At 42.2% G+C, this 21,650-nt stretch overlaps 1 protein-coding gene across 2 annotated transcripts in view; it reads right to left on the bottom strand.

Annotated features, from left to right (window-relative positions):
* Positions 1-21,650, bottom strand: part of adkb (adenosine kinase b) — a 94,861-nt gene that overhangs the window by 66,985 nt on the left and 6,226 nt on the right. For both annotated transcript variants that reach the window (XM_063892596.1, XM_063892597.1), the window contains exon 4: positions 12,664-12,742. In XM_063892596.1, coding sequence (XP_063748666.1) covers positions 12,664-12,742 — 79 coding nt within the window. The remainder of the gene's footprint in view (positions 1-12,663; positions 12,743-21,650) is intronic.

Raw genomic sequence — 21,650 nt, 5'->3', positions numbered from 1 at the left:
AGGGTTTTGGTGCAGTTAAACAGCATGATACTGCGCTGCTGTACTGCTGGCAACTGTGGCTTTTTAAAGAAGTAAAATCAAGTGAACAAAAGCAGCAAAAAACCCTTCAGAGAAAATTTGCTCAACAGACTGACTGGAGTCGTATATCTTCCTCGGCGCCTCCACACCTGCTCAGGTTCGTCTATAATAACCTGCTGTCTGCTCTGCAGGTGTACTCTGGGTATTTACTCCAGACCTATTTACCACAAATACATGCTACTGTAGGTTTCTTTTCCCTCCAGCAGCACTGTGTCTTCCTGTGTCTGCTCATTGTCAATCTACTTCTCTCCCGATACCAGTCCTGGCCTTGATGATACATTTACTTTCCATAAATCGATTTTTGAAACTCAGCAAATTACCCTACACCACAGGGACTCAGAGGAAATCTATAAGTCAGAGGTCCTGAAGAAGCTCAATAGTCAGTCCAGTCACTTCCTGTCCACCTGCTTCAAAACACAGTGATGGAGCTCAGTGGTAAAGATAACAGAAGTCAATAATAACCATCTGACCAGACACCAGTGCAAAAGAGCAGCAGGGTGGGGGTAACAAGAAAGAAATACAAGAAAACGTTGAATTCACCTTCATTGTTGGTACACAACGTTCTGATGTATGGACACAAGCAAAGATTCCCTCAACTACATATTCTTGATGTACATATAAAAAGAGATGTTAAATGTAAAGTATGGATTTTTACGAGACATTAATTTTATGGCATATTTTTCACCTCTTCAAGAAAACCAAGCACTAGTAAAAATCACTTTTATAGATGTGATTTTTCTACCTAAACTCCGTTTTAAAACATGCAAACCATGATTGATTTTAGCTACAGGCTACAATGAGCTGCACCAGAAGTGTTGTCTTACTTTAGTACACCTTTCTGATATGATATACTCATTTTCATTGTCTACTATTGAGCAGTTAGTCAATTAAGAAATGAATGTACCCCGCTGATACAAGACATGAATCAATGGCGGTTAATCACACTGCAACTTTGGGAAACCACTGCCAATTACACTTTTTTTATTTAATTCAATGTTTGTTTTTCTTTTCTAAAAAAGTACCTGTAGCTGCCTAACCACCATCTGGAATTTGATTTTAAAAATGACAGCTGTGGGAAGCTTATCTGTTTTCTTTTGTGCATTGATTTTCACTTCCTACTTAAGGTCATGGATTATTTAATGCCCCTTGAATCACTTTGATGGAGGAAGTAATGCTTCCAAAGCAGTACCATCACATGACATGTTGAAAGACTCTTGAGACAGAAACCGATATGTGATATTATGCTGCCAGTCCCCATGCTACTTAAACAGCAGCTTTCAAGAAGGGAGATTTAATTTCTTTACATGTTTACCTTTGTTTCATCCCTACCTACCCCATCCCCTCCATCACTTCCCTTCTCTTTGCCTTCCCAGGAGACAAAGCAGGCAGACAGCTCTAATAAACAGTGGCGTGAAGCCTTACAGTGATGGCGTATGCCGAGGCATCCGATGTGATCAATTATCGAGTGGCCGATTCTCTTTAATTAGAGGGTTTAAGTATCGAGTTAGCCTGGGTGGGAAGCTGAGAAGCAGCATGTAAACCAACCTCATTACACTGCAGTGATTCACCTCCCAGGAGCTGTGATCCACGCGCTGTTTACACCATACATTTGTTTCTGTGGTAACATATCGAGTGGAGGAATGGCTTAGTGACAGACCCAGTTTTTTTTCCCCTCCCCTCCTCTCCTCTACTCTCTCCATTTTCTTTCTTTCACTCTCCCTCCCACTCACTGCTGAAGAGGCTGTCACACTGGTTTGCCTTTTGTTGTGGAGAGTCTGGAGAGGTAGCACAATGTGTCCTAGTTAAAGCAGTGCCCCATCTGGCCGGCATAATTAGACAATTATGCTGGAAGGATCCGTCATTAATTCCTTTGTGGTGGCCAATTTCGCACCACAGAGGAGGTCTCAGGTTTAGTTTTCCTTTGCAGATCTCTTTTCATTTACCCCGGACCCTGTTATCGTCCCCCAGTATTGATACTGTGGCAACTTGGGGCATGAGAATATTCTCCTGCCAATATTGACTGGTTTGTACAGTTGTAGTGAAAAGGCCAAGGGGAATATTGGCTGCGGTGTTGAGCTGAATTTTTAAAAAGCAGCTAGGAAATTGCATTGAGAAAACACACGACAAACAACCATAGTTAATGCATCGAGGTTAGGCGTACTGATGAAATATGCATTATGTGGAATTAGCCCTGTGTTGCAATGGGGGCTGTATAGACTAATCTGAGCCGGAAAACCTTCACATCCATGTTAAAATGCCTGTTTGACCTACTATACCACCACCAATTAAACCTGTAATTCATTCAATAAATTATTATCCGAGTGATGAAATACTAAGTGAACCCCTATCGCTCTCTTCTCAGAATTGTTGATCTGTTTCATGAGGTCCTATTTACACTGACAATGCCAACTAACTTCAATCAATTTAGAAAACAAGCTCATATTTGTATTATTTATGGCATCACCTTGAATATAATCCCTGTAAACAGTGTCTGGCTCGCAGTTGAAATCATTGACTCTGATATTTGTAATTATAAAAAAAGTAAACAACTTTACTTGACAAACCATTGATCTCACCAAAGAAAGTGCAGTCTCTCAGAGCTCTTAATATCTGAAGTGGAAGTGTTTATAGTTAATTGTTTTTTTGAGTGCCATTTATTTTTGATGAATCTAAACTGTTACCTAGGTTTAAAGGTGAAATTATGTCAATTAGCGGCTAAAACCATGACCGCTATAAAACAGAGTAAAGGATATTCAATCAAATATTAACTGTGAGTCCAAAATCACTTCCTTTAAGCTATCATGATTATTTTCTGACAAACTTTTACAGTTAAAGGGTCCATATTGTAAAAGTTTTGCAATATATAGTGCCCCCATATGGAATGAAATGTGATTCTTTCACTGCTTTGAGCCGACAAAGCCTGTTATACAACAGAGAGGCATAGATGTGATGCGACACTGCACCTGTCATTGATGTCCCACATTTACGACTCACAATAAGAGCAAACTGCAGAGCGATTATGTAAAGAGCAGTGCATGAGTGATTTCAGACACAGAACAAGACATCATTTCCTTATTTAAGTAACCAACCTTTACACTTAATTATATGGGTCTAGCTGAGTGAATTTCCACCTCAGCTTTCTGTCTTTTGTAATAAAGCAACCTGCTGCTTGTGAAAGAACAATTTGTAAACTCCCTATCGAACATATGTGCTGTCACATTAACGGTTTCACAGTTACGCTGAGTAACTCAGCTTGACAGAGACATGTGGGAAGATATCTTACAATGTAACTCAAATCTGATTAGAGCAGTGATCTAATCAGCCATGAATTCATCTGTGAAGACAAGCAGGCAAGAGAAAATCACCGCGGAGAATTCTGTATAATTATCAAAAATCTCACAGCGGTACATTAAAATTCTAATTACGACATATTATCTTAATTGCAAAGGAGATGCAAATCAAAACAAGGTTAACACTGCTCCCTTAACATGCAGGAGAACATGTGGTGGGAACCTCTTCCATATTCACTGAATCAGCTTGACTTGTTCGACATGAGAGGCTGTCATTTTGTAATGCTTCCCCCTCTTAGGGGCGATAATCCTAGCTGAGAGCACAAGCAGCAGCAGCAGAGGCGCAGTCGTGCAACAATGAGACAGAACAAACATCTAATTGCTGTGCATTCATTTCCTTTTATTGTATTAAACAAAGCTGGTGACAGCTCATCGTAAGTCAACTAATGTTGCTGCCCAGAGAAAACATGTACCTCGGAAATTAATCAGGAACTAAGAAAAAACATCCCTATAATCCTTCAACTGAACACAAAACCAATTTAACTCATGGCCACTAATGCTGAATAAGAAACATCCCGTATAATGTGCAACAAATACAACAAGGAAAGTTCTCAAGACACTGCAACTCCCCAGGTACACAACAAATTGCTTGCCATAAATTGTATCTGACAGGTGCACACTGTAACTCTGCAGACATAAGACAGCCGGATGACAGCAGGCACAAGGGGTAATAGTGAAAAGAGAAGAACGTGCCATTGAACATGGATTTATGAGCGGGGTCCAGACTGAGGTGATCCATCAGTGGAGAGGCATAGCATCAAAGGGGGTCATGTTTAGGACACATTTAAATGAGGCGTAAGAGGGTTTTCGAAGACTGCAAATAGACAAAAACATGTTTGATGTGTTGAGGAACTAGCAATTTGCTGCTTTTCAGCCGAGGAGAAGTCTGTTGCCACCCACAAAGGCAACTTTCAATCTGGTTCAGTCTCTTAATTGGAGTATTTATGCTTTGATAGAGTTCCCATTCCTCCCAAGGTTCTCGCAGAAGGCTAATAACAGTATGTGGCAGCTTTAAACTAACGGCAGCCGTGTTTGAAACATCAGATTCCTGACAGAAAATAATAAACTAGAGGTGCCCAATGTTTTCAATAAAAGATATTGGAGTTACTCTACCAATTGGCTTTGGGGATGGCGGTTACCCACATACTGTAAATAGAGTTTCTCTTTCTCACTTTCTTCCACAAACACACACATACAGTGCAAACACCCCCACAGACACACAGCCCTACCCTTTGCTGGACAGAAATTAATGGGGACCCCAGGAGTTCCCTTTGGCCCTGGCCCTTACAGTCTATAACAGATCCGCCAGCTCCGATCACTCCTGAGAAAGCAAAAGCTGCTCTGGGATCGCTTTACAATTCTCAGGGGCTCGAATAACCTGATCTTGAACTGATCCTGTGCACTGATCCTTTGGTATTGGGTTAGGAACGTGTGAAGGGGCCTGTTGAATGAGCTCGCTGGATATCAACATCCTCACTCCGTGTTGCTCCAGCCCGGCAGATTGTTTGACTTGATTAGTCTCTGCCCGAGTGTTAGACTACCCAACGCCAAGCCCTCCAGACACCGGTATCAATGTGTCAGAGGGAAAAGTGCTCTCCCAAGTCTCAAGGTGGAGCCCATTACCCTGAGTGAGAGCACTGTAAGTTAATAGGATTTGCTCCCGATCAAGAGACTGAGCCATTTCCTGAGGCTGTTACAGGCCGAAGCACAAAAATAAATGTTCCTTTATTCAACACTATTAAGCAACCCGCCCCCCCTCCCAAAAAAACTCCCCAACACCACCAACCACTCTGACCCCACCCCGCCTTTTGCTCCTTGTTGGAATATCTGTTTTTACTGCAGGAGGTTGAGCTCTCCCTCTCTTTTCCTCTTTTTTTTCTTCTCCCGAGCAGCCAGTAAAAGTAAAAGCTTTGCACTTTTTGTCTAAAGGAGCCATTTGTTCAGGTGAAAATGAAACTTGCATGGTAAGCAGAGCCAGGTCTACGGTTGGACAGGGGAAGAGGGGATTCCAGATTAATCATAAGGACTATACACCATGAGGATATTCATTGAGGAGTAATTGCCAAGGGGCTTTATGTAATGTATTCTCCCCATGAGGTAAAACCTTGTAGCAGCGAGAAAGGATAATAGAGTAAGAGGATCATATAAAATGTTTGCTACTCCAACCTTTAACTGAGAGCTTAACCCTGACCTTGGATAGTAATTACAGAGTTAATTGCCTACTGATCTGAGGAGGAAGCAGCGTCCAGCTATACTGCAGATGTCAATTGGGCTTAAGAGCCTCCTTCTAAAAGGTGCAACCGATCACAGATTGTCTTATATAATTTAGAGAAGAGACAATTAGCAGGATACGGTCAACTGGATGTTGGCGTTAATGCAACTACAGCTGGACAGTTACTCAGTCTTATCATGGATCTCTGTTAACTGGAATCATGATCAACTGACACAAATAGATTTTTATTAGCAATCAATATCAATCTTTTCTTCTGAATTCATCAATTGGACTCAATAGCCTAAAAAAACCCAACAGTATTTTTGTTTGCAATGATATAAAAGCACAGAAAAAGTAGCAATCTTCACATTTAGGACGACAGAACTGCTGATTGTTTTACATTATTGAACGTTACATTACTTTATCTTTTGTTGTCAAATATAAACTGCAGTAATTCTTTCAGCACTTAATTATATAATCAATGGCTTCATATCTTATTATGGATTTATGAGACAGGATTTACAGAAAAATTAAATTAATGAACATCAATAAAATATTGTGATATACTGTACATTATCGTCTCATTTTTAGGATTTTTAGAACGTTTATAGATGTGTTATTGTCTGATGTATTTAAGTAATACAAATGTATTGTTATTAATATTGTGAATTAATTTTACCCATGTCGCTCGCACTGATTCTGACTGAACCAACAGCAATAGAAACTCTTTTTACTTTGCAACACACGTCCAAAGTTTTGACAGCTAAAGTTGAAAAATAAAGCACATTAGACTATATAATAAGCCTCTCTGAGTGAAAAAAAAAGACACATTTCCTCAGGATTTGTTTGAAACCTTAAGAGAAAATAGAACTGGCGCATTTCAGATCTCAGCAGAGCTCACTGAGGAAACCTGAATGTCTTCAGTGAGTCAAATAGTTAAGTTGAGCCGGTGCTGCCATAAACCCGGTGGGAGAGCTTGGAATAATCTAGGCGATGTTAATGATGCAATTTATATGTGAGGGGACCGGTGTTTGGCAGGCTCTTTCCGTCTGAGCGGGCTGCACAACCCAGCGAGCTCCCAGCACCCCCTGCTAGATGGAGGGGGTGGAGTAGGAGGAGGATGTCAGAGCCCATGTGAAAAGAGGGAGCGAGCGAGGCACTGATAAGAGCCATTACTATTAGTGTCTGTCTGTCACCTGCTGTGCGTCATCCAGCCTTCTCTCTCTCCACATGTGCCCCAATCCCTGTCGATCCATCCCCATCCATTTTCCTGAGGCACATCACTTCAAATTTGCACTCACCTACACATTTTCCATGCTGTCACAGATATACTCGGCAGGCTTGAAAACTGAGCCAAGCTGCACTCTGAAAACTACTGCGAGCTTTGTTTCAAAACACTTGTGAATTAGTGAAGGTGCAGACAGCTGCCAGCGTTTATCCGATAAACAAAATAGCTATAGATGAATAACTGAATTGGCATAGGGACAGGCAATATTCTAGACAAACGGTTTCACAGTTTTTCCAAGCTAACACAAAGCCTAATTTGGTATTTCATTTATTACTTGGCCCAATACTACAGCTCCTTAAACTTATGAACTCGGGAGAAATGAACAGTAATTGCAGGCTGTTCTTTATTTTCTTTAAACCTTTTTAACCAAAATATTTAAAGCTGTTTTTCTCAGTTGCTATGCAACACTTCAACCGCAAGAGTGGGAGCATGCTGAGAATGTGCCAAATAAATGCTACTGCCACAGATATTCTGCGGGGGAAATATGAGAGAGGGGCATCTTTCAATAATCAAATGAAAATGTACAGTTGTGTGAAATGCACAATCCTCCTTTCATTCATCAGGTACTTTACTAGTGTCGGCAGATGATTCCAAACAATGGTTTGTTTAATGAACGATTGTTTACAGTCTGGAAGGCTCTCAGACCATCCGCAGTCATGTGAGCACATGAAAGTGCAGGACACAGCAACGTGGCAGGCGGACCAAGTGTCCTGTGAAAAATATCATTCGGGAGTTTGACATGAGAATGCTGCCAGATATGTAGACTGTTGTACGTTTCACAAGTCCTTTTAGATTTCACTCAGAGCTCGCCTCGAGCCTGGGCAACTATACAATAGCCGAGCAAAAATGCAGGCAAGCCAACGGTGCTGCCTTTCTTCCTGAGCCTGGAACCAAGGACTTAAAGCAAGGACACGTTATGCAAGAAATCACATTCAATTCCACTGCCAGCCTCTGAGACCAGATGATACACATTGAGTGATTCTGTCTCTCGAGCCCTCAATGTTAATCAACACTCTTTCCTATGCATACTTATGAGTTACAATCTACTCCCCACGTCTTCCCTTTGGCAGCTTAAATTAAGTCGCAAATTTGACGGCAAATTAACTTCAACAGGGACAGTAATATGTCACCTATACCGCAATCTGTGCCATTTCTTGCCAGGGCGACACCAATCTTGTGCATCTAAGAGGAAAATTCAATCAAACAAATTATATTCTTGTGAAAGACATATTGGAGTAAACAGAAGAAAGAAGGCGCCACACGGTGGGGCCATCAGCTGTTAACAAATCCCTCTGATGACAGAGCCCTGCATAATCGCCCAGTCAACCTTTATCATTGTGATCACAGAGCTTGAGATTTAATGCATGCTGATATTAGCTGTGACAAACCGTCACAATAAAGTTGAGGTGGGAGGAACACATGCTCAGAGGGTGTGTGTACGTACATGTGTGTGTAAAGAGGAGGTGGATGGGGGACCAACAGAGATCTCTTCACTTCATCATTGAGTAAATGGCACCACAGACGTGAGCTGCGACTTCACAGCTGCCTCATGGCGGGTGACATTGAAGCCCACGCATGAACACATCGCTCATCAAAGCGAATGAGGCGTTCTTTGCTTCCGCTGCTAGTGCGGAGGAAAAACAATGGCAGCCCCCCTCAAGTGCACACACTTGCACACCTGGAATGTCTAGAATCAGAGGAGATGGGGATGAAGAAAGGGGGGGGAAATCCATTTGGTTTCATGCATCTCTCACAAGAAGCTCAACAGACTGTGACCTTGCAGTGCTTCGTAATGGGGAGGAAACGGCAAGAGCCCGGTGCCATAAAACGGCTCAGAGTGGGTGCTAACAGTGGTTGTGCAATTAACCTGTGTTAAAACAAACAAGAGGCGTTTGCTTTAACAACGGGCCCATACTTGAGAGGGTTGATTTCTGCAGCGTGAATTCAAAGGCCCACCAGGGTTCAGGTTTTAATCGGTCATTAGTGTGCTCATTTCGGCACAGCTGCACTGAGATTTATGCAACTACAAGCAATCAATGTGATCAAAAACACAAACTAAGAGAGCCACAAATATCATCCCAGAACCAAACGTGTTTTTACCAACAACTCAAAAGCCTTCAAAACTCTCTTTACGGAAAGAATATTTGTCTTAAGACTAATCATTAACTGTGAGAAGAATGTAACTAAAAACAGAAAGCAACAGTTAAAATGTGAATGCCCTCTTTTAGCTGTAAGCACATCCTCCTTAAAGTTCAGTCACACAGTTTGAACACAAAAGCTCCAGTCTTTCTCCTTAACTGTCCTCATTTCTCTAAGTGGAACCAGACGTAGGCATTTCTTCATTTAGCCCATTCAAATAGAGACAAGTTGCTCAACTTCTTTATTTATTTAACAAACCGAGCTGTAAAAGCCAAACATTAGGTCATGGAATATTTTCAACCCGAGAAATAAGTCAAAGCCTTCAATGAGACATCAAACCCAGTTTAAGTGTTCCCCTACAAAATATGAGCTTGTGAGGACCTTTTTTCGAAGTCAAGTAGTGCTGTGGGATTGTTCTGTTTTTTAAATACAACTTCCAACAGTGTGGTGCACATGCGTTTCCAATTAAGAGCTCAGAGCCAACATCCAAACCTGGGCCCCATTCACCCCTTCCACCATCGACCAAGTCTGAGGAAATGTTAAACAGGCATCATAACCAAAACAGAGACGGCAGATTTTTCAAAAGCCTTTACTTTATAAACAATAATTAAAACATCACCGTGAATTGATGATATGGACTGCCAACAAAGCACACGATCCAAATAAAGAGCAGGGAACATACTTAATCATAACTTCTTGCGACGCGCTCACAGCTAGGGCACTTAGACACAGCAATTTGTTCTTTTCGGTGAATGGCTACAAAGCCTGCTTACAGTGCAAAGAAATAAAATATGTCAATGCTGTTGATTTGCGAGGACCATAATGAGAATGCACGGTTTACACGAGGCACTCCGAGCGGGATCTACTTCCCTGGCAGGAGCAATAACTCCCTATGAGCCTGTCTCTGCTCAGACTTCAATCTCTAGGCCCTAAGGAGCTGTTGGAGGACTTTGATGTTCTGTCTAAATGAATTGACTGTGCTTCTTGATACAGCCCTCCAGTCAACCGACTCGCCCCAGTGATTCTGTCACCTGTGATAAACACCATGCGTGCTCGGCGGTACCAAATTCTGGATCGCATGCTCAGAGAGGCCACAATTTCTTTTGCCTTCAACTTTGTAAATGACTGAAAGAAATATGATTGTTGTTTCCCGCTGTGCCGTATCTGAGGCGAAGCTCCTTTGATGCATGAGTCTATATGAGAGCGGACAACGCAGGCCTGGTTTCTGTTACCTTACAACCCTGCAACATCCAGTTGGTGAGCCTTTATGTTGAATGTCCCTTTAGGGCATGGTGTTTGTTAGAGCCTTGGCAAAGACAAAACAACCTCCAACCTACTTCTATCATTGCATTTTTTTTTCTCTTTAGAATCAGAGCCAGACAGCTTTGCATACAAGCTAAATCTAAGGCTTATTTAGAAGCACTGGTGCAGAGATAAGGAAGTACAGATGTGTAGATATGTCTACCTTGGGACTTCTAGTTGCCATGATGTGTGCTTTGAATATGGATAAGTTGTGACAGGAGCTATAATGCAAGATAACGTAAAAAAAAACAAGTAATGTGCCAGTGCTAAAGATAGCACTGAGTGCAACCAATGGACGACAAGCAAACAGGGCAACGGATGATTCCGATCAAAGAGCGGGGCAGAGACGGTGGTTAAAGGGAAACAATGCTTATCCATCTAAGCTTCAGCTTGGTCAATTCTCATTTGACTAAATCCAATTACCATCGATTCTGCATCCTCTTAAAGCCGAGGTTTAGGTTTTCCTTGATAGTGCAGAAATCTTAACTCGATGAAGCGGCAGTATTTAACCTATTACAGCCTCCGATGAAGCGGTTAGGTTTTGGAGGAAAGTACGAGTTCTACTGGCAAAGGCATTGATCCTCCCACACCCCGGGTTTTCCCAGCATGTGCAGCGATTCCTGTGCAAAGCCTCTGAACACTTCTCCCTCTCCTCCAGCGGCGGTGGTGCTCCTGAGCAAACCTGCCCTGGATCGAGCATCTCATTTAGTCACTGGGCCCTTTGATGTGGATTCAGTGCTGCAGTGCATATCATTCGTGTTTGAAGGTTCAGCTTCCACAATACAGCAGGGTTTGAAGTTTCACATATTGCAAGTGCTACAATGTGATAATCTGGGAGCCGGTTATGCATTATACATTTTTCATAAAAGAACACCATCACCTGAAAGTAGAATGTGGAAAAGTAAGTGCTTCAAGGTATATATTGACAGAAACTGTTTCTGAGACTCCTGGCTGTTGGACGAAAACACTCTTGTTATCATGAGCATTTCAGAATCAGCTCGACATCTCCTCTCTGAAAGGGATAAATATCCAAATAAACAGAGTAGAATAACATTTGACTGGGGTCTGCCATGCCATTATAAGACCTATTTAAGTTGACTGAACGCTTCTCACAGGGCACAGGGGCCATGACGGCTCGTTTTCCAGAAAGAGCTCCTCTCCTTCTCCATCTGATTTCACAAAGGGGTTCTTGCGCAACTTGGGTGTCTTCTTAAATAAAACATAACAAATGCTTGTCAAGGTCTATGTCTTTACTGAGACACCAAGCTAAAGCTATGGCCTTAGCTGGTGTGATGAAAAGAGACAAGAACATTTTTACATTCACGATTCCCATGGTTCTGTTGGGAAACCACATTTTAAAATCCAACTACATCCAGGATGGTGAAAAAATAAGGGAAATTCATGGCCAAAGAAGATAATCTCGTGGGCAGTTATTGTCTGTGAGTGACTGAGGCTTATGTAAACACTTCTGATTGTTATAATTAAATAGTGTCAGTATGGAGGTGCACAGCTCCACATCTCTTTTTTAAAAAGGAAGCTCTCTGTCTCCAAAGCATGGAGATTGTGGTAGCCCGAGGGCCTGCTTGTTTTCTTTTTCCTCTCTCTGTATCTATCTTTTGTTAAATACACATACAATCACACAGACACATCAGTACAAATACGAGCTCTACACACTGTTCTTATACGTACAAACAAAAACCCACACACAATAAAGAGACGGCGCTTTCACAAACATCAGCCTCCCAATTAGCTTCTGCACTCATTTCTCCCCGGAAGAGAATTATTTTTCAGCTGGATGCTTTTTCTTTGTTTATTGTGAACAGACCAAAGCCTTATCAGCAGCTAATCACTAGATGTCAAATTTTCAGACTTACTGCAGTCACTTAAAAAAGAGAAAAAGATTCAGTGAATAATCTTCTCAGATTCAGATTGGCATTTTAGACTTCCAACAATCGTCTTCTTTTTTTTTAGATACTCAGATCCGTGAGGCAGGAGATCAGCATTTGTTTGATATAATTCGTTGTGACATGTTAATTACATCTACTTGTAATTCTCTCTAATTGATGTTTGATATGTCTGAGGAAATTAGGCCAACTAGATAACGCTGCAAATATTATGAATCCTCCCTGCCTTTCTCTTTCCATTGGCAGGTCTGATGAATGCACAACACCTTAAACTGTAATGTGTCAACATGCTGTGCAGCTTTGCTCTCTATTCCCAGGCTGACAAACCTAAGGTTGGAAACACACCGCAGTATATTTAAAAACACATTCAGGGGGCAAGAGAAGACTAACCTGTGCAATTTTCACGGAGTTCTGTGTCGAACCACCTGCATGGTATTCAACTTTGTTCTTCTGGACAATTTCTTCAAACCTGAAATAAAATCAGTAGAAAATAAACAAGGTTAGCCACAAAGTGAATTAGACCAGACCTACGGATACAAGCTTAGTGTAAACATTAGATACAGCCAGCTGTATCCTAGGCAGGGTACAGGTTTAACAACACTTGTCACATTTAAACATGTGTAGGAGGAGTGAGGAGAAATTGCTTTTCATAAGCATCACAAATTAGCCAATATGAAATCCATTAGGCGAGGTTACACAGGTACAGTAGAAGAGCAGCTGTGAATATAGATAATGAAATTTAGTGAAGACATTTCTGGTCTCCAGAGAATGGATAATAATGACTTCAAGCATCATTTTTATTTATAAACTATCAACATGTTATATATTCCTGTAATTCAAGACAGGATACAATTACCAAATTCTAGTGTGTGTCAGTGGAAGTATGAACCAGGCTAATGTAGCAAGCTGACACAATAATGTTAGCATCACAACCTGCTAACACTAAACACATGTCATATTTGCTTAAATAATGTCTCAAAGTTAGCATGAGATAAGGATACCATTGGCCACTTGAAGTTGCAGCTGGCCATTTCAACCATGACTCAGCTAATTATTTCAAATCTTATATTTAATCCGATAAATTAAACTATTTCAACAATTTATCAGTTAACCTTAGCCAACCATTTCAACTGCTAACCATCAATTTTGCCATCTTTTTCCAAAATGTGTTCCACTATTTTTCACATGCATTCCAACTATTTATCTATTAGTGTACTTATAACTAAAAACTTCAACCATTGATCTATTACTTTGAGTAACTTTGCACAACATACTGTTCAAATGTTTCTGCTTACAAGAATTTCTCTATTTTTATGACATTCCAGGAGCAAGCTGTTTATAAAAACTGCGTAAAAAGAAAAAGCTGCAAGCAAATGCTGGATTGTGTTAGATGGGAAACTTGACCACAAATGTTGCTGGAGTTGAAAAGAGGCCGTGAGGGTTTAAATGCCAACTTGATAAAAGCAAAAGAGGAACATTACCCACACATGGCTGTAGTTAGCCAGACACTATTAAAGCAAGATGAGCAGGGAAAGTTATTTCTGAGGGAACTTGAACTGCTTCCTCAAAGGGACGCATGAAATAACAGAAACTATTCATCTTTCACTATTCATCTTTCCAGATAGGCAGCCATTTTGTATTTCTTAAGTGGTGTTTCAGAGCAATTAGGGAAACAATTTCTACAATGTCCTTGTGTACGAAAACCTCACAGCCAGATCACTTGTTTAGGGAGAGACCACATCTGATTTAATGTGTGATGTCCGTACAGCACAGTTTACAGACGAGGGTAACAGACTAAACACATTGAGTAAAGAAAACAGACATGACATTGGGGAGTGGGGAGTAAATACTTCCAGAGTAAGCATAAGCCACGGGAACACCCTTGTGTTTAGAGTGAAATACTGAAGGCGGGTTCTATCATTTTAGCATTTTCCCCATCATAGTACCATTTCAAACATCAACAGCTTCAATGCTTAGGCGTAACGTGATGCAAAGCTGGGCTATGCCGCGAGATAGAGTCTTTATCTGGGGAGCTGAGGACATGAATAATGTGTATTCTTCACATCGTTCACACAAACATCCTCCCAGGGGGCTGGCTATTTAACGTGTCCACCCTGCTAAGGAAATTGACCTAACTGCAGTCAAGATGATAAGCCACATTAAAAAGGTTTTGGGCTTTTTTTCAAATGTAAATTGAACACTTTACATTTGTGACTGTATATAAAATCATGGGTACAAATCCAATGGCAAATAGTTCAATGTGGACCATTACATTACCACTGGTGTTATGTGTGATTCTACCTTAAATGAACTGTATAAGAGGGTTGAGAAAGTACTTGAGTTTAATCCCAAGGGGTGCTGGGTATGTAAAGTCTCTGGCACAGAGTTTCGTTACATTCCCTTTTTTATTTTTTTAACAAAAATAAAGTTTTTAGAGGAGGTCAGGGGTTGCAGGTTTTTGGGGGAGCAAACCTGAATTTTGAAGTTGAACCCAGAGATAAGCTAGGTGTATTGTATGCACTCCTCACAGGATTAAAATGTATGCAAAGTGCATCATGGCTTACCAACACATGTCAGCCAAAGGTGTTCAGAACTAGCACAACCTGGTTTAACAAGGCATGGCCGAATTTTGAGCGAGTGTGAAAGTAACCTTTACTGCTTCAAAGAAAGTCTGCATATCATGTCTCGAGGCAAGGGGTCTACCCAGGGCAGAATGTTCCTAATAAAGAAAAAAAACTTTCCATGCAAGTGGAAAATATGCTAACCGGGAAAAAAATCCCTCCTGAGACACCTGTTATGACTCCTTGACAAAGGAAGAATTTGAGCACTGTAAGTGTTTATAACATGAAGGCAGCCGAGGGACTCCAGAACCCATTTCAAATAGACATACAGCTTCTGAGGATTTCAGCCTTTTTTTCTTCCTAGAAGTATTTGCTCCACCTTTCAGTGCAGACAGCATGGGGCCCTGCTCTTGGACGCCTCGAAAATCCCATCCGAAAAGGAGCAGCTGCCTCGAGACCTTTACACCCGCAAACATCATGTGATCCCATAGTAGTGACACCGTAAACGGCCCCCGTGGCCATTTAGGAAGAGAAAATCCCTTTCCATCTACTGCACACTAAGCTTACTCAGTGAGGGGAGGGAGCGGAGAAAAATAAATTGTTTTGAACAAAATGTCCTCAGCCAGTAACCTCTGCTTTTAAAACCTGCAAGTGTTTTTCAATGTAAGAGCAATTCCAAGTATGCCATACATTCCACTAATGTACAGACAACCTGTGTTATATAACGCATGCTTTACCGAGGACTGACCCTGACGCTGGCTAAATACCAAGCTTAACTAAAGGCATTGTGCTATTTTTTTATTCCATACCTTCCACTTTGAGGCCAATAGAAGCACTTCTTCCGCTTAAATCAAATTAGGGGAATTAGCCTACTGATATTAGTTGATATGATGTGAGAAACGTTATACCTCTACATCTCACTGGCTTTTTGGGGGCAGTTCACACAGGTCAGGAACATCGTGTTGTTTACATTCCTGTAGACGGAGCCCCCACCGTTGTTTCCCATCAAGGGAAATATGAGAGCTTCCAAAGTACGATGAGTGTTCTCTGCCCCGAGTGACTCATGAGTTCCTCTTTCACCTCCCAAAAAAAAAGCTCCAAGTAGATTATTTACATGAGGCAATAATTCAAGATTTGCTCCTCTAAGTCTCTTACACGGAGGGCAAGGCGAGCCCATTTACCCAATCCCTCTTCATTCTCCTTTGATGTTAGCCTATCTCGATAAGACCGGATGAGTGCCCTAAAATCCCTGTCGAGTGATTTCACAGGAAGAACAAGTCTCTGTTAATCAATGGCTAGATTGGATCTGGATCCTCGGGAGTGGTCCGCCTGAAAGTCCTCCCGAGTGTTTGAGTGCACACCGGGGTAATTCATCGCTAATGATCACCCCGGCACCCGCTCTCCTGCGTTCGTCCTCATTTAATTGCCTCGTTCACGTTTAAACAGCTTACAAATCACACGGACAGGCAGGGAAACATGATCAAACAGGCCCCATCAGCAATCAGGGGAGGGCAAGTGGAGAAGTTAGAGGACTGGGGCTTCTTTGCTGCTCTCCTTGGGGATTTGGAAGGAGGAGGGTTGTACAGGAATCCTAAATTATCTGTGCTTCAGCTAGAGAAGGCAGGTACATTTTTCTCTCTCTGAAAGGGGGCCGCACAGCTAAAAGGCTTTGGTAATCCCAGTTTCAACACAGGCATCTGGAGTGGAGACAGGTTCCACCATTGATTAGATTCCCCAATCAGTGTGTGCGTCCTACAGCAGCGTTTCTTGGTAGTCTGGAGGCAGTACAAGGCCTGATGCACAGTAATTGTTTCCATAGGTCAAGCAGAGGAAAAACAGCTCGGGGACGTGATGAAAAGGAGATGGAAAGGGTGAGGAATATTGTTGTTTTTCCCCCCAATTAAATTGTTTGTCAAACCCTTCACAAAGGGTTACGCGGTTTATCTGTTTAAAATCAATACGCTCGTCTCAGTGTGAAAGCTTGTCCCAACACAAGACAGGCCCATTAATTATTCTGTTCTGCGCGCTATCGCCGGGCTGCTCAAGGTTGAGCCTTATCTTTTCTTATTTCAAATCAATAATTATCTTCCACCATGCTCACTCTAGCTCCCCCTCAGAAATAGATGTGCTTTTCATTCAATGCCTGTAGAGTCTCTCTCCCTCTCTGTAGCAACTGGTGAAGAACGCGGGATGAATAGGACATTCTTATCAGTGGAACATTAGAGCAGGATGGGAATAGATGGCGAAGAATGAGACGCATAAAAGTACTGAACACAAATGAGTCATGATTGAAAGAGCGAGCGAGGCCTTGTTCCCGTCCTCTGACATCTTCTAATACACTACAGAGAGTGATGAATGTTGATTTGCACAAAAGCGTTACGATATCGCCTTAGTTCAGGTATCTCAATCCATTTGGGTAAATCCCTGCGCCACAGAGAAAACCTGCCCCGGGTCCCCAGTGCACAAAACACGACTCCAGTGGCAATGAGCCTTTTTGCATTATAGACTGGATACACAATTAATGACTGCACAATTACATGGTCATAATGGGTGAGTAATTGCATTAGAATGCAGGGACAACAAATGTGCATCCCTTTAATAATCGTCCGATCCAGCAGCCCATTTGTTGGAATTAACCGACGGCTGCTGTTTGTACTTAATTATGCTGCACTCAAAGATTAGGCGGCGGGGGCAAAATCTGGTCATAGAGGATGAGTTCATATTATTTCCTACTAAAATGTCACAGGTTTTTGGCTTCGCGCTGCAGAGGGTGGCGTTGTTTGTCACACTGTACTGTGTGGATGTGGGAGAGGGAGTGTGAGTGTGTGTGTGAGGACATGAAGGAGAGAGAGAGGGACACGTTGAGAGAGAGAGTGGGAAGACGGAGCGTGTAAGCAAGGGCGAAGCTTCTGGTGTTCTCTTGAGGATTGAGATTTGAAGCCGGAGCACAAAGCCTTTGAGACATTCCCCTTATCTGGAAGGTTGATACCAGGATCTTGGTGATTCAGAGCGCTTCGTGTGAATAATTCCACCAACACCCCCTACTGTGGGGACCATATGGCCCAGTGTGAACTTTAAACACACGGGGAGTGTTGCTGTTCACCAGTCAGGCCTCCTCTCTACCCCCGCACAGGCTAGGTGCAGAGAAATGATCAGCACAGATAGTTACTAACTAGCCTACATGTGTACAGACTGCTGCCATCATTGGCTTTTTCCTGTGTGGCTGCTGGGGATCAAAGATGACTAAAAATAACTCAGAGCATGATTTTCTGAACTGAACATGCTGTATGCACTGGCTGCGACGCCCACATTTTAATTATAAAACGCTCTTAAAAAAAGAGGGAGTCGGAGGGAAAGAAGGGGAGGAGAGGGGGGACGCCCACATGCACAGAGATGTGGATTATGTTTGTTACACTCCCTTTGACTTGTGATGTTTCCTTCTGGCACCACCTGCTGGCAGCCACTATCAACAAGAGGGAGGCGTTTGTAGCTCCGGCAAGGACAAGCTTTAATTATGATTGCATCAGCCATTGCTCATGATGCAGCATGTATGCTTTAAATGCACACAAATCACCCTGCATGATAACGTATTTTATCATGCGTCTGCTTTATTCTTGATTATTTGAAAAGATTCCTTGTTTTATAATTCAATAGGTCTAGATCCACATTTCTTACAGATGAGTAGAGCTCTGGTGAGCATGTCAGATTTATGCAAGCGCCCTAAATCGTCAGATTCATGCATATCAATAAAACATCAAGAGCGGCGCGGTTGGCGGCTGAAAATGCTTCTGATGTCTCAATTACCAGTTGAGTGCCATTAATCTCTGCTCACGCTCTTTGGCTCAGAGGTTGGCTGATAGATGCAGGCTCACGACCTTTGGCCCCTGGCGGCAGGGGGAGCCGGATGTTGTGACCCCCCCAGTGGGCCGACGGAGGTGAGTTTAAGTACTGTAGTACACTCAGCCTCAGCAACAGACAAGGGAGCCGGGAAGTAAAAAAAAAAAAAGGGGGGGGGGGGGGTGTTGTAATGTGTCTACACACTCAGTCAAGCACGAGTGCATCCAGTGAAGTGGCACCATGGCAAGCACATGCAGCTTCTGCACGCATGCTTGCATGTGAGCACACACAAACACACACACTCGCTACTCCTGACACACCCGAATAACTCCGCTGGGGGTTTCTAGCACTCAATATTCCCTTCGATATATATTATAAAAACAAAACAAAAAAACAAGAGAGTAGAGTCAAGTGTGTTTACAGAGCAGACTCTCTCACACACACACACACACACACACACACACACACACACACACACACACACACACACACACACACACACACACACACACACACACACACACACACACACACACACACACACACACACACACACACACACACACACACACACACACACACACACACACACACACACACACACACACGAGTGTTTAGCATGCACTCAGTGAGAGGGGCCTTTGTTGTTTTCCTCCCAGTAAGCAGATTGAGCTGCACGGCAGCAGCAGGGGTGTGTAAGATGTACACAGACAGCGGGGTGTGTGAGTGGAGAGGCACCTCCACTGATCTCCTGTGTCGTGTGATGATGTGTGTGTGATGTGTGTCTCAATCCAGCGCTGATCCCCCTGAGTCAGCCCTGTCAGTGATATGAGCCTCCCGCCCTCTCTCCCTCTCTCCCTCGCCATCCGGAATGCTAATAACAGCCAGCCACTAACACGGCAGCCCTGAATTATTCATGCAGCAGAGGGTCACACGGCATAATGAGGAGTTTACTCTCATTCTGGATGCGATTGTGACGCTGCTAATCTGCATTTAGCACAGAGAAAGGGAGAAAAGGAAGGAGACGAGGGGAAAGGGAGGAGGAGGAGGGAGGAGGAGGAGGGAGGATGAGCACTGATGAACTTAATTGCTGTGAGCAAACAACCTCTGAAAAGAGTCATGCCATCAACCAGAGATGATAAAGTAAACAATTAATTATCATCGGACAGAGACAGTCATAAAACAAATGTTTGAACGCGACTAATATTCAGGAGCCAGATGATCTTTTCCTTTTTTTCCCCTCCAAGAGGTGACAATACACTCACTGTAACAATGACTCACTCATTGGACACACTAATAATCATTAGTGTGTCTAATATGATATGGTTAACAAGCCCAAGAGGGTTTGGGTGAATGCTACATTATGTAATGCTGTGTGTTCTAAACACCCTTTAATGCCTAGTTATCCTATAATAAAATGTCTATTTGTCCATATTATTATGCCCTGCAGAAAGAGGCATGTTTTCATTATGTTTACATGTTTCCTTTTAAAGACACCTTGGGTTACAAACAGTAGGCTACTGATGCCCCCTGCTGGACAGAAAAGGTGCATTACCCATGAACTGAAATTCCATATGGCGCAAAGACATGAGAGACGGAAGGGACATTACAATACATTAAGGCCAATCAAAGAAAACGTATAAAATTAAAGAAACAAATAGCAAATAACATTACTTCACTTAGAATATACTGAGGTTTTATTTGTCAAAATACTGAATATATGCTGATTTTCTACACGTTATAAAGTCCATAATTCAGACAGCCTTCCTGAGCCGATGTCAAACATACAATAACAATAAGTTGGCATCACCCAACATCTGACTGAAGGCCTTTTCACGAAAGACAGCATGGACAACACCAGGACAGCAAAGTCTATTTACTTATGATCAATTATACCGCGGCTTTTCCTGCTATGGCAAGCACAAATGTCGGCTGTGAATTTCTCCCACTGAAACATACAATGATACTTGTCCAAGCAGCCAGAAAAGGAAGTCAAGCAAAGCCTATTGGGAAGTTGGTTTCCTCTCATAACCCACAGTCAAAACACCCAGGGCATCCTCCAAAAAAAAACAGCATCTACTGAGAAAAAGCTGCAGCTTTAAAACCACCATAAAAGAACCAACAACAGCAGCATTTACAAGACCTGTGTGTTTACTGCAAGCAACCACCATAATGTGAACAAGGTATGAAAATACTAATATTGAGAAACAGCAGCTGCCTTAATAATAACTTGGTATTTATTTTATTTGATGCACTTATTAGACGGGAGAAGGTATAAATAAACCAAAAGCCAAAAGCCGTTCAATATAAAACAAAAACTTGTAAAACATTAGATGCGAAATGAAAAAGCATCAAAAGTCACATTTGAGGCTTTTTTCCAGGAATAAAAAAAACTTTAAGTCCCTAGGCTGTACTAACAGGCATGTTGATGGTTTCTACAGAAGGCAATTCCTCAGCCACAACAGGATTATATGGGCTCTGCTGTGACTAGATAATTGAATTCAGGCATGGCCACAGTGCACTGCATCCAATGATCTCCCTCCCACCGGGGTAATCGGGAGAAAAAATGAATCGCGTTACACTCTATAGATTTAGAAGCACAAAACTAGTGTTAGTCGACTAGACATGTAGGTCTATTGTGGCCTCTTAAGTGTTATTTGTCACAACACTTCAGTCAAGTTCTTTCTCTTCCATGGACCAATGACCTTGTGATGACCTCTTTGCAGTCATCCAACATCCTTAACAGGAAAACTGTGGCTCAAATCACAGCCTGCAAACTGTTTTCATTGACTGTACTGCTGCAAGTTCATAAGTAATGATCACATAAGATAAAGATAAAATAAGAATGACTTTATTAATCCCAATCTGGGAATTGTTTGTGTTGCAGCAGCATAATGCAATTAAAGGCAATTAAAGGCATAGCGAATCATTTGAAATAAAAAGAAGAAATAAACAAATTGACGGACATGGGGGTGGTTT

This window comes from Eleginops maclovinus, chromosome 10 (genome assembly GCF_036324505.1).
Source record: "Eleginops maclovinus isolate JMC-PN-2008 ecotype Puerto Natales chromosome 10, JC_Emac_rtc_rv5, whole genome shotgun sequence".
In the NCBI taxonomy this organism is placed as follows: Eukaryota; Metazoa; Chordata; class Actinopteri; order Perciformes; family Eleginopidae; genus Eleginops; species Eleginops maclovinus.
The sequence above is the reverse complement of the archived record's forward strand: the minus strand, read 5'-3'. Positions and strand labels throughout refer to the sequence as shown.